This window comes from Rhineura floridana, chromosome 1, assembly GCF_030035675.1.
Source record: "Rhineura floridana isolate rRhiFlo1 chromosome 1, rRhiFlo1.hap2, whole genome shotgun sequence".
Classification (NCBI taxonomy): Eukaryota; Metazoa; Chordata; class Lepidosauria; order Squamata; family Rhineuridae; genus Rhineura; species Rhineura floridana.
This window is the reverse complement of record NC_084480.1, coordinates 289,192,892-289,209,912: the sequence shown is the minus strand read 5'-3', so window position 1 is coordinate 289,209,912 and position 17,021 is coordinate 289,192,892. Positions and strand designations below refer to the sequence as shown.

At 42.0% G+C, this 17,021-nt stretch overlaps 2 protein-coding genes across 2 annotated transcripts in view; one reads left to right on the top strand and one right to left on the bottom strand.

Annotated features, from left to right (window-relative positions):
* DCAF13 (DDB1 and CUL4 associated factor 13) overlaps window positions 1-17,021 on the bottom strand; it is a 40,919-nt gene that overhangs the window by 1,116 nt on the left and 22,782 nt on the right. Inside the window, exons 9-10 of the mRNA XM_061604769.1 lie at window positions 12,755-12,890; window positions 315-478 (exon numbers count right to left, since the gene is read on the bottom strand). Coding sequence (XP_061460753.1) covers window positions 315-478; window positions 12,755-12,890 — 300 coding nt within the window. The remainder of the gene's footprint in view (window positions 1-314; window positions 479-12,754; window positions 12,891-17,021) is intronic.
* Window positions 7,007-10,115, top strand: LOC133375618 (differentially expressed in FDCP 6 homolog). The gene has a single exon (XM_061607405.1). It carries the CDS (start codon window positions 7,026-7,028, stop codon window positions 8,898-8,900), a length of 1,875 nt encoding a protein of 624 aa, XP_061463389.1. The 5' UTR covers window positions 7,007-7,025; the 3' UTR covers window positions 8,901-10,115.

The following is a 17,021-nucleotide window of genomic DNA, read 5'->3' as shown; positions in this document are numbered from 1 at the left end:
GTCAATCCAATTGCTTAATGCAGCAAATAAATATTACATAATCAGGGTTGGAAAGGAACCAATGCACTATCTAGTCCAACTTCTTGTCCTACAAAAAATATGCAATAAAATTAAATTTCCCTAGACTGCTGTACAGATTTTTTTTAAAAGCTTTAATGGAAAGATTCCACAGCCTTCTTAGGCACTTTCTCCACTGCTTATCTGCTCTTAAAATTAGCAAGTTTCCTCTAAAACTATTCAGAACTGCTGCTGGCTAACTGAAAGCACAGCTCAACATAACATGCAATTTAAAAGACTAAACAAAAAAAGTATACTTTCGCCGACGAGCTTCTCTCATGATTCGTTGCTCCTTGGCCTGGCTGTAGATGATCTTTGGCAAGTGACGATGGCGACTTATACGTTTGATCTGGGGGTGGTGCTGGAATTTTTCTTTCAATTTTTGGTTGTAGTTTATAGCTGCTTTTTCCCGAGGAGTAAGCTGTGGAATAGATCCTGATGTTAAAACTGCATAGATGGCAACAATGATGTATTCCAAAAAAGCAAGATTGTATAGTTTTAGAAGTGTGCAATTTCCATGAAGTCTTGTTGATTTACATGTGCCTGTTATTAGACACAGGACTGTAGCTGCAAGATCTCAGAGAATGTAGCAGATACCTGAAAAATATCAGTTCAAACTGTGCAATCCCACACTTTGTAAGAGAAGAATCTGCATGTTTTAAAAGAGGTCTGAGAAACTGTGTATTCTTCTCCTATCACCCAGAAGTAGGCTATTCAGGTTGAGGAGACAGAAGGAGATGAAAAACACCACTCATCAAATAACCCTTCAATTAGCAGCAATCATCCTGCCCATCAGAGTAGAGGCAGCAGACATGAAGTAGCCCCTGGAGTGGACCAATTTCCCATTTCTTTTTAATAACAGTAGAACAAAGATTGACTACATACCCATAGCATTTGCCTAAGTTGATATGATAGAAAGAGGTTCCTAGAAAAATCAAGAACTAGTAGAACCCATTTTCAAGTATGTCTGCTTAAAACTGCTACCTAAAACTATTCTAGGAATCCACCTTACTTATCTAATGCTTACTGCCTCTGAGCTACGTAATCCAACAAACATTAACATGACCCAATTTTTCTTTGGATTTTTCATTCGATGTCTTAGCAACATCCCAACTCAAACATACTGAGCTGGATCCAATAATCCTATGAGTAGAGTTACTCATTAGGATCTACTAATGGAAGAGGGGTGCATGAGAAGAGGGTTTTTTTTGCTGATTCTCCCTTGATCTTGATAATTTGCTCCATGGTGCTGAGGAATCCTTCAAAACAGTGTGGGATATTATATGAATAGGTAGCTGCAGGGGAAATAACTGGAAATCACATTCTGCCCAATTTTGTTAATGGGTACCAGCACTGGATCAAAGTCCCTCCCTGAATGGAAGGACACCTATGGATCCAGTCTCAATGGACAAATCCCTGTAGCTGAAGTTGACACAAGAACTTTCATATTTATATTTTAAGCTTGCAGTACTCTAAAAATGGCTATTATCACTTTACTTTCAATTCACTGGGAATTTCATTGTTCTAGGATTTTAGGGTGGAAATAGTTCTGAATTTTGGTTGGAAGCGAGGAAACGGAAGCGAGGAAACAGAAGCCTCTCGTATCCAGCTGCTTGGTTTGGTATAGATTATTTTATTGCTAATTGAGGAAGATTGATCCAATTAGTCTTTCTTTCTGGACACCTTGTTTGGTATTTCTGTTATAAGGAGCACTAATAAATTAAGGGGGGAGGGAATTCACCAAAACGTCAGAACATAAGCATGTTCTGAAAACCTTAGTTAGAGGTGGTATGTTTCTGAACCCCCGTTGCTGGAAACCGTAGGAAAGTGCTCTTGCACTCAGGTCCTGCTTATGGGCTTTCCATGGGCAACTGGTTGGCTACTGTGAGAACAGGATGATCGACTAGACAGCAGGGCTGTGGAGTGGGAGTCGGGAGCAATTTTGGGTGTAGTCAGAGTCAGAGTCTGAGTCGGAAGAAATGTACCGACTCCAATTCCGTCTCCGACTCCTTCATAAATGGCAAATGTATATTAACTAGTAATAACACATTTACTGTAGTAAAATGGTAGCACAAGGCATTTCATCACCACCACGTGAATCCAGAGCTTGGAAAATTACTTTTTTAAACTACAACTCCCATCAGCCCCAGGGATTATGAAGGAGTCGGACAGTAGAAAAATAGAGGAGTCGGAGTCAAAGGTCTGGCGTACTGATTCCACAGCCCTGCTAGGCAGGCCACTGGCCTGTTCCAGCAGGCTCTTCTTATGTTACCTAGCTGCCAAACTACTCATGATTTCATCAAGATGAAACAAATGAGGAAAAGTCACCTTTTGGGGCTCTAACTGCATACATTTAACACCTAAATGACCAGTTGGAGTTGTCTGAGCATTCAAAGAAAAAATATTTAACTGTATTTCAACATTGGCTAACATTTAGAGGGGAAAAACACAGGAATCCTTTAAAGTTACATGAGATATTTTTCCTTGCTCATTATACCAAGCCATCCCATAATCGTTTGTTTAGTCAGCAATACATTCCAGGCATTCCTGCTTTGCAGACTGTCAATGCAATCCAGATTAAAAGGCTTTCATTTTAATTAAAGGCAATTACTTTTAAAAATGGTAGCTGACAGAACCTTGTGCTTTCTGCAGACAAAAACAGTCTGGCGTGTTTATATGCACTCCTCAATTACTGCGTAGGTGAATGTGTGAGAAATCACTGGGGGATGGGAGGTTGGAGGAGCAGGAAGGGATCTTGCGCTGAGGAAATGCAGGAGGACAAGGGCCATGATGAGGGGCATTCCGATATATTTATCCAAACTAATCATACAAAGGTCAGTAGCATCTCTACAAAATAAAGCATTAATTTTCACAAAATGGTAACTGGCAGCAGAGCAGAAGCCAGACATATTATTTATTTATTTGTTTATTTATTTATTGTGTGACTGACTTTGTAGCCCCAGCCTCTAAAAAGGACCAAAAAAAAGTCAGTCTGCAGTGGCTGTTAGGCCAGACTCTCACTCTCCTACCAGTCCAGTCCTAGGAATCAGCTCTTGCTGCTAAGATAACCAACCACTGCAATAGCTACAGAGTTTTCTATGCTTGGCAAGATAGCCTTCCTTGCCAAGAAACCTCAATACCTCTTTCAAAAATATGGCTAATGCGCAACTGTATCCATCTCCTACATACAAAGAAAAAGAGTTCACAAAATGCTCCACAAAAGAGATGGAGGGGCCATATCCCCTCCCTGACTTCAACCAATGGATATTGCCAACTTTGTTGTTGGCATGAATATGTAATAGCAACTGTCCTCCAAAGAATCAGCATTGTGGGCTGCCTGATGCTTAATTGTGGGACTATAATCAGATGATAATCTCTGTTCTGGAGCAAAAGCAAGAGTAGCAGCCTCACACTAGCACTCTGACCATTATACGTGTGCCTATATGCTACTACTTCAGCCAAGAACCCAAAAGGCATAGGATGTAAACGTTCATTGTATTACCAATCCCTGTATTAATCGGTATAAAGGCCAAGAGAGCTTACAAAACATCAAAGTTAGTGAATACTCATAACTACTAGTTCTTTACACTCTCATTAAGTTTCCCCTCATGACCACAACTGTAGCATTTTCTTGGTGAAGAAGATAGCCAAGATTACTAAACTGCATGTCAAAATCATATCTGGTACACCATATTAAATGCCTATCTCATAACTTAATTTCATTGCACACAAGTTTTGCAATTTAAAAACAAAATTGCTTTCAGAAACTTTGCATCACAAATGAAGCAGTTTCTTTTTCAGAAAGCAGTGTAGCCCTTTTTAAAGGACACTCTCCTGTTGCCCAAGCAACTAGACGTCATTTATCTCACAACAATTACCCAGAATATCATAAGCTTAATTGTCAGTGGAGTGTACACAGGATAAGCGCCTCTGGCTCCTGCAGAGATGCTGTTCTTGCTGGACTGTTCCACTGATTTACATAATGAGTGGAACGCCAAATACATTAACGAAGCAAAGGAAACATGAATGTCAGAACTGATGAACATTTGGGCAGCCCCAGCATCAAAGTACAACCTACACGTCAAATAAACATTCATCAGCTATGAAAACCACAAGCTAAGCAGTGTATCTATGTCTAATCCAAATGTCTAGTAAAATTCTGCAGTGCATGCATGACAGAGGAGAATGCTGTAAAGATCTAGACAGAATCTAGATGCTCTTCTGAAAGTTTTTTTTAAAAAAATTAGCCTACATGACACTTCCCACGCATTAAACACTTGCATATTTTTCTTTAGAAGCAGTAAATTTTGCAGTATCGCATTAGCATGGAGCTGAATGATTGGCTCTACCATTTTGAGGGATATTTAGCCAAATAACTATTTCTGGTACTGGCGTCCCTATACCTAAAATGACAAAAATTGTGCAGGATCCATTGGGGGCTCAGTGAAACCTTTGAATCTGTCTCTTGACTTGGTCAATACGTATTCCATCAATGAAAGCAAAGGGTTGCAGCTGTTGTTAAACCCATGAACATGTACATTCAGGCAGACCCCATTCCTTTCAGTCCTTTAAACGGGCCCCGAAGATCCATTTTTTTCTCTATAGTTCTTAATGATTAACATAAACTGGGGTTATGAACCGAGGCTGTTAAACTGGAGTGACTGGGTTAATCAAGTTTTTCTCTCTCCTGGTTTTTAGGTTTCAGTATTATGAATTTTATATTTTAAAGGGTTTTATCTGGATTTGTATTTTTATTCTAGAGGCTGCCGCTCCCGTGCACTTTGTGTGCCAACCTCACCACCTAATCCCAGGAAAGGCAGCCCCAGGTACCCCCCCTCGCCAACTCCCCATGCCACCAAGCATTGCTGCAAAGATGTAGCTGCCACCTTGCTCACTAGACACTGGCCTACCTCATGGCCCCTTGCACTGACTGGTCAGTTGGTATTCGCCTGCCTGCCTCACTCATCCTGCACCTCACCTGCCTCGCATCACCGCTTCTCACCATACTGTAGCTCACAGTGCCATCTTCTGTGGCCAAGCAAACTGCAGCATGATGGCTTTTAACATTTTTATGTATATAGGAAGGTATGTTGTGAGCTGCTTTGTGGAACAATTTCTCCAAGTGGATTATAAATCCTTTATATACAGTTCCGCAGCTGAGCTCATGGGACCAAATTAGTGGTGGAACCCCAACACTCATGAAGAAGAAAAGGGGGAACCATGGGGTAAAATCTTACCTGATGTGCTCAAGATTCTACAACAAAGGCTCTTACCATATATGGAGCGAGAAATGCCAGACATCCAAGCTGGATTTAGAAAGGAAAGAGGCACCAGATATCATACCGCAAACATACGTTGGATAATGGAATGGAGCAAGGAATTTCAGAAGAAAATCACCCTGTGCTTTATAGATTACAGCAAAGCCTTTGACTGTGTAGGTCATGAAAAACTGTGGAATGCTTTAAAAGAAATGGGGGTGCCACAGCATCTGATTGTCCTGATGCGCAACCTATACTCTGGACAAGAGGCTACTGTAAGGACAGAATATGGAGAAACCGATTGGTTCCCCATTGGAAAGGGTGTGAGACAAGGGTGTATTTTATCACCCTATTTGTTTAATCTGTACGTAGAACATATCATACAGAAAGCGGGATTGGACCAAGATGAAGGAGGTGTGAAAATTGGAGGGAGAAACATCAATAATTTAAGATATGCAAACGATACCATACTGTTAGCAGAAACCAGTAATGATTTGAAATGAATGCTGATGAAAGTTAAAGAGGAAAGCACAAAAGCAGGACTACAGCTGAACGTCAAAAAGACTAAAGTAATGACAACAGAAGATTTCTGTAACTTTACAGGTGACAATGAGGACAGTGAACTTGTCAAGGATTATCAATACCTCGGCACAGTCATTAACCAAAATGGAGACAATAGTCAAGAAATCAGAAGGAGTCTAGGACTGGGGAGGGCAGCTGTGAGAGAACTAGAAAAGCTCCTCAAATGCAAAGCTGTATCACTGAACAATAAAGTCAGGATCATTCAGACCATGGTATTCCCAATCTCTATAGCACAGTGGGGAGGACAGCCTGGCTGGAATTCCCGATCTCTATGTATGGATGTGAAAGTTGGACAGTGAAAAAGGCGGATACGAGAAAAATCAACTCATTTGCAATGTGGTGTTAGAGGAGAGCTTTGCGCATACCATGGACTGAGAAAAAGACAAATAATTGGGTGTTAGAACAAATTAAACCAGAACTGTCACTAGAAGCGGAAATTATGAAACTGAGGTTATCATACTTTGGACACATCATGAGAAGACATGATTCACTAGAAAAGACAATAATGCTGGGAAAAACAGCAGGGAGTAGAAAAAGAGGAAGGCCAAACAAGAGATGGATTCCATAAAGGAAGCCACATACCTGAACTTACAAGATCTGAACAGGGTGGTTCATGACAGATGCTCTTGGAGGTCGCTGATTCATAGGGTTGCCATAAGTTGTAATCGACTTGAAGGCACATAACAACAACAACTGGACCCAGGAACTAACAATTGTAATGTGCTAGGATTCAAGATCTATCATCAAGCCCATACAGCTGAACTTGCCTGTTTTATACTCTCCATCTCAGCTCTACAATATGTTCAGTTCTCAAATTATGAATGTTTAGAAACAGTAATCACCCTGCTTATGGAAGTTTCTGGACACTTACAACCCAATTATAGGCATATTTACTCACAAGTAAGTTTGACAGGACTTACTAAGTTTTCCTAGCCTTAAGTAATTGGTCTTAGTTAGCATCCTTGTAGAAAATGTAAGATATATTCTGCAGTATGTATCAGTGGCATGACCAAAAGATACGGTTTATGTTCCTAAATGGCATAAAGTTTCTATTTCATTTCAAACCAATATAGCAACCAGTTAGTGTGCATGGTTCTTCAGTAAGACTGTCCTCGGGGCTCTCGAATCATGGAGTTGCGAGCCGAGCTTTTAAAATCTATCTGGTACGCCTTTACGGCCTTGGACGCGGAGAAAAGCGGCAAAGTGTCCAAATCGCAGCTGAAAGTGCTCTCTCACAACCTCTACACTGTGCTTTGCATCCCTCATGATCCTGTGGCACTGGAGGAACACTTCAAGGATGATGATGATGGGCCAGTATCAAGTCAGGGGTATATGCCATATCTCAACAAATACATCCTGGATAAAGTAGAAGAAGGTGCTTTCGTCAAAGAGAGTTTTGATGAGCTTTGCTGGACATTGACAGCAAAGAAGAATTACAAGCCAAACCGGAATGGGAACAGTGTTGTACCCCATGAAGATGCTTTCAAACTTTGGTGTCTCTTTAACTTCTTATCGGAAGACAAGTACCCTCTTGTTATGGTTCCTGATGAGGTGGAATACCTCCTGAAGAAGATCTGTACAGCCATGAGCATTGAGCTCAGCAGTGGTGAGTTAGAGGACTACTTTTCCCAAGAAGCCCAACAACAGAGTGGTTTGACAGTCTGGCAATTTCTTGACTTGGTTAACTCAGGCCGGTTTTTACGGGGAATTGAGCGTGAGGCCATTAGTATGGCTGTTGAAGAGGTCTACCAGGAGATCATTGGAGATGTGCTCAAACAGGGCTATCTGTGGAAGAAAGGTCATCTGAGGCGGAACTGGTCTGAGCGATGGTTCACCCTAAAACCCAGTGATCTCTCTTACTATGTGAGTGAGGAACGGAAGGAGAAAAAGGGGAGCATTTCTTTGGACAGAAACTCATGCGTGGAGATCTTGCCCGACAAGGATGGGAAACGGTGCATGTTCTGTGTAAAAACAGCTTCTCGGACTTATGAAATGAGCGCCTCCGACACCCGGCAAAGGCAGGAGTGGACTCTTGCCATCCAGATGGCGATCCGCCTCCAGGCAGAGAGCAAGAAGTCCCTGCACAAGGATTTGAAGCAGAAGAGGCGGGAACAGCGAGAGCAGCGAGAGCGAAAGAAGGCTGCCAAGGAGGAGGAGATGCAGCACCTGAAGCAGCTGCAGGAGGAGAAGGAGCGCAAGCTGCAGGAGCTGGAGCTGCTGAAGGAGGCCCAGCGCCAGGCCGAGCTCTTGCTCCAGGAGGAAGAGCAGCGGCGCCAGCAGCAGCATGAGGAAATGCAGAGGATGCTGGAGATACAGTTGCAGGAGGCTGAACAGGCTCGTGCTAACATGCAGGCTGAGATGGTTCTGAAAGAGGCAGAGGCGGAACGTCAGCGCAAGCGCATCACAGAACTGGAGGAGATGCAACAACGACTCCAAGATGCACTGCAGCAGGAGGTTAAAGCTCATCAGGATGAAGAGTCTGTGAGATATGCACAAGCCAGGCTGTTGACTGAAGAGGAAGAAAAATTGAAGCAGTTGATGAAGCTGAAGGAAGAGCAGGAGGAGTACATCATCAAGGCCCAACATGAAAAGCTGGTCCTCAAGCAAGAGATGGAAAACAAGAGCAAGTTTCTGGAAGAGGCCCAACAGCAGCTGGAAGAAGTGAGAGTTAACAGAGAAAGGGTGGACCAGGACGTCATGTTGGCCCAGCAGAAGCTCCAACAAGCCAGCACGAATGTAAAACACTGGAATGTTCAGATGAATCGGCTGATGCACCCCATTGCCCCAGGAGACAAGCGTACAGCAGTGAGTGGAGGGTTCCCTGGTTTCAGTCCTGCACTCCTGTCCAGGAGAGATTCCTCCCTCAAACTGAAGCAGAATCTGGAAAAGAAGAAATCTGATGATTCTTTTATGAAGAATGGAAACCAGGAAAACCTAAATGGAGAGACTGAGAAGCAGCTGCAGGCATCTGATAAGAAAAATCCTAGTTCAGAAACTCTCTGATTAGCTACAGAAGTGATGCAAACCCACTTGTTGAAGTTTAGGGACCAGGAATTAGACACCACAACAGCCTGAAATAGCTGTGGTTATATACATATGAGTACTGAACAGATGTAAAGATTGTATAGGGAAGTATGGTGATGATTCTAGCACCTGATGTATATAAAATGGACAGAATCCAAAATACATGAATATGGTTCTTTGGGGTTACAGTTCCCACTGTGGCACACTTTATTTGGCCTCAGCAGAAGATGAGAAATCCTGGTCACACTGTCTCATACTTTGCTCTTACTGGCACGAGGAATTCCTAACGGCTGCTGTTGCTGGTTACCACCACTGTAATATGCCAAGAAGTTTGTCATTCATTCTCTTTAAAAGTTTTTTTTTTTTAATGGTAAAATCTATATTATGCACTATTGTGGTTTGGAATATGTTCATATAAAAAAACTAGGCCCTGTTTCTTCAGGGTAATATTGTTTAATTTCTGCTTCTTTCATTAATCTTTTATTATTTGGCAGCTGAAGCTACTGAACACGTACAGCCAGAGTTTGTGTAATGAATTATGTTTCTAACTCTCTTGAAACCAATCGGCAACCTTGTCAAAGAGGTTGTCTGGAACAATCAACTTCAGTGGACAGCTGTGTAATATATAGTATGAATTTTAAACTGAAAATCTGTACTTTTCTTTAGCAAGCATTATGAAATATATGCCCCTTTTGTTTCCAAAATGCAAAGAGCCAGCTAAGAATTCTTTAGAGAGAGGAAAGGCCCTGGAAGATCCATCATAACATTTTGCAGAGGGGCCACAGCTGGTGTCCTAAGAAGAGTCTCTTATAAAAGCAACTGTAAATAGAATTCCTGGTGCGTAATCGGGGGGGGGGATGGAGAGTAGTAAGAAAGGCAAGGGAAAGGAAGGATTAGTGGAAGACAGGGTGGGAAAGTGAAGGAGAAAGATATTATGCTCCAGCGTAAGAAAAGAGTTCTAACTAAATAGAAGTAGTTAAAAAAAGTTTGAAGTGGGGACCTTATCTTTGCACTATAGCATGATAAAATGTGAACCTAATCACAGAAATAAGTCCCACTGAATGCAATGGGACTTACTCCTTACAAAGTATATTTAGAATGGCAACCTAGGAATCGGAAAGATTAATAGTAGTTTCTCAGAGCAGAAAGTGGTACGAGTGGTATGCACCCTCTTTTGTCCCACAGTTTTTGCAGGGTCCAAAGCACTACAAAAAAGCCTGCAAACCCTGTTTGACCAGGGATACACCATGAGCAATGATGGTTCTGACATACCAGCTTCAACTCTCTGAAAAACAATTGTCAGGGTACAGTCTCAATAAAAATAATCTAAGCTTTTATCAAATTCCTCTCCATGTGTTTAAATTTCAATACTGGGGAGAAGAATTCTAGTCTGGCCTTCTTCCTGATAAGTTACTTTTATGTGCAGGGATTTCCCTCCTACCCTTCTCTGGAGCATTCAGTAATGCTCCTTCCCTACCTGCAGTGGAAATGGGCAGCTGTTCCACTGTGTCTAATACTTGTAAAATGAAGATCTTAATCTTTAAATCTTTAATCTTTTAATCTGTATTTTAATTTTTGTAGTATTTATTTTGTTTTTGCTGTGCTTTTCGTTGTTTGTTTGTATATGTTTTTGTATTTTTATTATGATATATTGTATTTTATTTTGTTTGTTCACCGCCCTGAGAGCTATTTCGCTAAGGGCGGTATATAAATTGAAATAATAAATGAAATAATAAAAATAAGTAGATGAATGTCAATGGCAGAAATTTGATTTAAATTGGTCTCTTTTCTTGGAAATGTAAACCAATTATTTACATTGCCTTGATTTAAATCAATGTACCCTATAAGCTTACTTCTGGAATGCTCTGAGCAAGTAAATGGCCTTGGTAAGTGTCCTTGCGAGTATACTAAGACACACAAACAAAAATCCGTAAAGTTTACATTTAGCTGCATCCAGTTTTAAACAGATAGGATGCTGCGGTGCTAAAGTCACGTAGGTCAATACAGTGCATTCTCCACTATGTGATGGTGGCAGATTCCATGGAGGTAGTAGGCATAAGGACTTACACATTGTCACTGTGCCCCAGGATTTCTTGAGGCTGAGTGGCCCAACCACAATAGCAACTCACATACCCTTCTACTGCTGACCCATTGTGGTCACTAATAAATGTATCTATCAGAGATACAGGGGAGAACAAAGAAGAGTCTCATTTCTTCCAAGCCACCATATAATGACTCCCCTCAACTCTATGCATAGAGGTCCAATAGGGGAGGCAAGACGCACCTTCCTCTTTATTTATTTATTGTACTTATATACCGCCCCATAGCCAAAGCTCTCTGGGCAGTTTACAGTAACTAAAAACATTAAAACAAATATACAATTTTTTTTAAAAAAATGTTAAAAACAATTTAAAACACAATTAAAAAATTTAAAACAATTTAAAACACATGCTAAATTGCCTGGGAGAAGAGGAAAGTCTTGACCTGGCACTGAAAAGATACATTTCCCTCGGAGTAGGCACCCGGAGGAGGGCCTTTGATCTTGACCGTAGTGTACGGGTGGATTCGTATCGGGAGAGGCGTTCCATCAGGTAATGTGATCCCAAGCCGTGTAAGGCTTTATAGGTCAAAACCAGCACCTTGAATCGAGCTCGGAAACATACAGGCAGCCAATACAAGCAGGCCATAATCGGTTTTATACGTTCGGACTGTCTGGTCCCTGTTACCAATCTGGCCGCTGCATTTTGCACAAGCTGTAGTTTCCGAACTGTCTTCAAAGGCAGCCCCACGTAGAGTGCACTGCAGTAATCTAATTTGGAGGTTACCAGAGCATGGACAACTGAAGCCAGGTTATCCCTGTCCAGATAGGAACGTAGTTGTGCCACCAACCAAAGTTGGTAGAAGGCACTCCATGCCACCGAGGCTACCTGAGCCTCAAGTGACAGAGATGGTTCTAGGAGAACCCCCAAGCTACGAACCTGCTCCTTCAGGGGGAGTGCAACCCCATCCAGGACAGGTTGGACATCCACCATCTGGTCAGAAGCACCACCCACTAGCAGCATCTCAGTCTTGTCTGGATTGAGCCTCAGTTTATTAGCCCTCATCCAGTCCACTGTCGCAGCCAGGCACCAGTTGAGCACATTGACAGCCTCACCTGAAGAAGATGAAAAGGAGAAACAGAGCTGTGTGTCATCAGCATACTGATGGCAACACACTCCAAAGCTCCGGATAACCGCACCCAACGGTTTCATGTAGATGTTGAACAGCATGGGGGACAGAACTGACTGATTCTTCTTTGCTCCTAGCCTTTTCAAGCAAACTGTTTCCCTCCTTCTGTTCTCTGGGTTGTATTCAATGTAGTGCTAAGGTGAATGTTCTGTCAGCACAAGGATTTCCCCTGGTGCAATGGGACATTCTCCCCCTCTCCTTCCCCATCCAATGTGCCCCCTAAATCTGTTCTGGGAGTTTCCCCAACCCTGTAGAGCAGATGTGGGGATGGCCCAAGGTATGCACTGGAGGAATGTCCTGTTGCACTAGTGGTAATCCTTCTGTGCATGCAACTGTTTAGTTGAATACCGCCTTCAGTTTTCACAGAAGATAACCCTCTCTTAAAAGTTTCTGTCTTCAAAGTAAGATGTCTTCAAAGGTTTTTAAAAAAATGTTTTTAAAGACGTTTTGTATTCATGTATTTTAAAGCCTGTTTTTATCAAGTTTTAAAGTGTCTTTAGTGCTTTTGTTTGCCGCCCTGAGCTCCTGCTGGGAGGAAAGGCAGGATAGAAATAAAATAAATAAATAAATAAAGTTATATAGACAAAATGAATTTGTTTACTTACCACACCCAGCTTTTCAGAAGCATTCGCTTTCCACAAACGAATGTTCATTTCATCAGAGCCACACAAGATATACTTGTTGTCAGATGTCCACTTAACAGTAATAACATGCTGCATTCGCTTTGTGTGATAGACTTCTCTAAAAAACAAACATACACCAAACTAGAACATATATAACAAAGTTTTCTTCCATTGTATGTCTTGCTTTCATGACTGGAAAGTGCTATTTTATTCCTAAAACAGACCATCTTTCTTTCTTAGGGTGCGCAACACATATTGTAGATACGTTAAAGAATACGTAGCACCATCTAAATCCTCAGAAATTACTAACTGGGTATAATAGACTCAAGAATAATTTTATCTGGAGCACTTACTGAACCCCTACTCAAGAAACATTACCAGGCAAATATGCAGTTGCCTAGTGATTAAAAAGAGTGGCCATGTGAATCACCTCTGTGTTAACACTGACAATTTCTGGCCTCTTCACACAACTCTGAGTGCACACATTGATTTTTTGCCGATCTGCTATGCTTCCATTAACTGAGTTGGGTGTGCAGCTGCCGTTCCAAGTGCTGAACTTGCTACAGATTAGCTTTTGCCACTCGGTCAATCCACATCCGTTTCACTATAGTTGTGACTCTGTGCCAAAAACCAATTGGCACATATGTTGTTGAAAGTGACATGACCAGTTCAGCTCACGGCATCACAGTTGAAACTCGGCTCAACCTAGTTTGATGAAAACTAGATGTTGCTATGGGCTCAAAAGGTTGTATGAATAGAAACTCAGAAGTATATTCTTAGACGATCCATGGATTTAGCTAGAAATTTTTTGTAAGCTTCTTAATTTGGGACTTCAATAATTAGATTAGAAAGGCACTTCTGCTTGTACAAGGCAGCCCCTCCACATTCTCCCAGTTTCCTTGCTGTTCTGTGGTCCCTGGTACCATTCACACAACATTCCAGAGAGTCCCTTGACCCTCAGGAGTGGCTTTTGGGAAGGGGGAGAAAGAGGAGCTAGGAAAGCTCTGTTACCCAAAGAGAGTTCCACTGCTGCATCTAGCTCCTTAAATTAGAGTACAAGCAATCTGTTCTTTTTTAAATTATATTTCAAAATATTTATATTCATAGAGGCACAGAGTACATTTTTCTAACTATTTGACAACTATACAATTGATATTTTCATTTGGTTATACATTTTTATTGTAACCTATATTTTTCTTCATTCCAGTCTATTGTGTAAAAAATAAATACACAAGACATAGAACAGACAAAAATGATAATTACTGCTTACAGTACGACTTTGCTTATGAACCTAGCAGTCTAATTTATTTTCCATTAAGATTGGAACGTGACCAAAGTACATTACAACCATGAATAAACATTCTTAATTTTAGTTTATTAGTCACAGAAAAGATCCCCCAACTCCCCCATAGGGAGTTGTAGCTCTGTGAGGGATCAAGTACAATTCCCAGGATTCTTCGGGGGAAGTAATGTGCATTAAATGCACTGTGCATACACTACTGTAGTTTTCAAGCATGTATTGGCTATTTTATTATATAGCTTTATATAGTATTAGATAATTTTAATTAATGCTTATTATTTAAAGTATAAACATTGGGCAATATCCAATGATACCCATCTCAAAAACCTGCTCCAGCCCCCTCATGCCCCTAAAGTCTGTCCCAGAGGGTCCCCCAATCTCCAGAGCATATTTCACGGTACACAGGGGCTTGCAGGGGAAGAAGAGGAGAAGCTTTGTTGCATGTGTGGTTGCCCACTTTTGAATGTCCCAATATTTTGTGTAAGCCATTTTGTGAGGTTTGCCTGTAAATCTGTGTATAAATATCCTTAAATAAAGGAGTTAAGTAGTCCAGGAGACCTCACAACAAAACCAGAGTACTGCAAGTCTTGGACTTTGCACATATGAAATGGGGCTATAGTATGCTATGGTAAGGAAATACCCAGCATACCCCATTCATTATGATTAGCTGCTTTTCATATATCACGTACACAAAAGGGAGTAACTAAAGAGAGTCTCTCAATTTGTTTAAATTATTCTAGATACATAACAGTGACATGTTCATATCAGCTGTCAATCTGGTCCTAAATTGTGCTGTTAAAGTAATCATATAAATTTCTATTCAGACATCGGTCCCAATGAGTTCAATGAGGCTTATGCACAGGTAAAGGGATTCAGGATTTCAGCCTTAATTTTTTTTAATCCACCACTAACTGATTACATACATTGGTAATCGTTCTCTTGTTCCAATCACTCCTTAACAATACCCAAACATTAAATGCACAGGATCTGTAATAGTAGTCACAGGTTTTGAAAAATCACTCTTAGGGGACAAGAGCAATACAATAGCACATGGGTGAATAACCTGATTCTTTCATTTAATCACCAACACTTGGCTCATTTGCCAAGGGCTTTTAATAAACTTAATAAACAGAGTATTTCTTATGTTTTCTGCAGTTTCACATTCAGGGTTTAATTAAGAACACAAAATATGCCATGCCTTATGAGCTCCTGGGACTATGAAAGAAATGTACTGGACTAGACAAGTAAGTTCAGCAGTGTAGTTTTGATCAGTAAAGAATTACTTCTATGCAAGACTCATGTTTTTAAAATGACATTGTCAAAGAAGCTAAGATCTCAGAAGTTACCTTATACACAAATTATTTTCTTTGTTAGAATGGCTTTACTGTATTTTATTGCTATCTGCTAATATTGTATCTGATGCTGTATTTTACTGTTTTCTTTATGTGTTTTAATGATTGTTGCTAGCCATTCTGGGTTCAGTAAGAGGAATGGTGGGCAATAAACAAATAAATAATGTTTTAAACTTCCAAGAGGCAAAGCTCTGTTCTGAAGAAAAAATTAAGCTACTTTACATAATAAGGGAGGGGAACTGGATCCATCTGGCAGGCCAGATGCTGACCTCTCCAAATCCTCAAAGGAGATTTTGACAGGCAGGTAGGGCCACCGACCTCTCAAGTGACATCAGTTCAATGGGCAAATAACATTGCATTTCCCCCCCTTTTATTACAGAGACAACAGACGAAAGGACTGTAGCTCAGTAGTATAACACCTCCTTTGCATGCAGAAGGTCTCAGGTTCAATCCTCAGGATGTCTAGACAGGACTGAGATAAAGACCCCTGCCTGAATTCTTGGACAGCCGCTGTCAGTCAGTGTGGACAATATTGGGTTAGATGGACCAAGAAGTCTGCCTCAGTATAAGGCTGTTTCCTGTGATCCTTTTCCATGCCCTTATTGCTGACACCAAGAGCTGCAAATGCTAATTGTAACCAACTTATAGGTTAACCCCAATGTTCATAATTTCTACTTGTGATCTTGCCCACTATTATTTTTTTACAAACTGAAACATACTTTTTTCTTATTTTTCATGCTATAAGAAATAAAGTTATTCTTTCCAGTGAAAAATGACTTGCTTCTTGAGCAGCCCATCATGCTGCATGGCACAAGGATCTCAAAAAACAGTGGATTTGCAAAAGCAGAAATTCCACTGAGTGAGCAAAAGCTCACAGGCTAGTCTGAATTGGGATTCTGGCCAAGGCAGACATGCTTTAATATTTGAGGTATCAAGTGAAAGCTAGTCAGGAAGAACCAAAATTTAGAACCTGACAAGAATCTAGCTTCTACATTCAACATACCGTATATTCCGGCGTATAAGACGACTGGGCGTATAAGACGACCCCCCAACTTTTGACCCTGATCCCCGTTTAAAAGCCAGCGTTCCTCTCCCCTTTCTTCCCTGCGTGGCCAGCGCCCCCTCGCCCCATAGCCCGCACCGACCTGTGGGCGGGGATGCGCTGCGCCCTGGCGCGGCCTTTGCCCACCAAGAAGTGGACATCGCTGAGCACCTCGTTGTTGAAGAGGAAGGCGAAGCGCTCCTGCACCGTCGCCTTCGTCGCCTGCCAGTTGTAGGCTGGCTCCTGCGGCGCCAGCGGCGGAGGGCACCGAGGAGGAGGCTGCAGGGGCAGCTGTCGGCAGCGGGTTCCCGCCTCCGCCGCCTCCTGCTGCTGCTGCTGCTGCTGCCGCCGCCCGGTGGTTGTGCGTCAGCGGAGGTGCCGGTGTGGCCTGTGGCGGCGAGAGCAGCAAAAGCGGCCCGCCGTTGGCCGCCCGAGGAGGAGCAGCCGTTGGCCGCCCGAGGAGGAGCAGCCGCTGCCACCGCGGCCCCGTCGCTCGCCTGAGCAGCCGTGGGCGGAGGAGCAGCAGCAGCGGCGGGAGGCGGCGCAGGCGAGGCC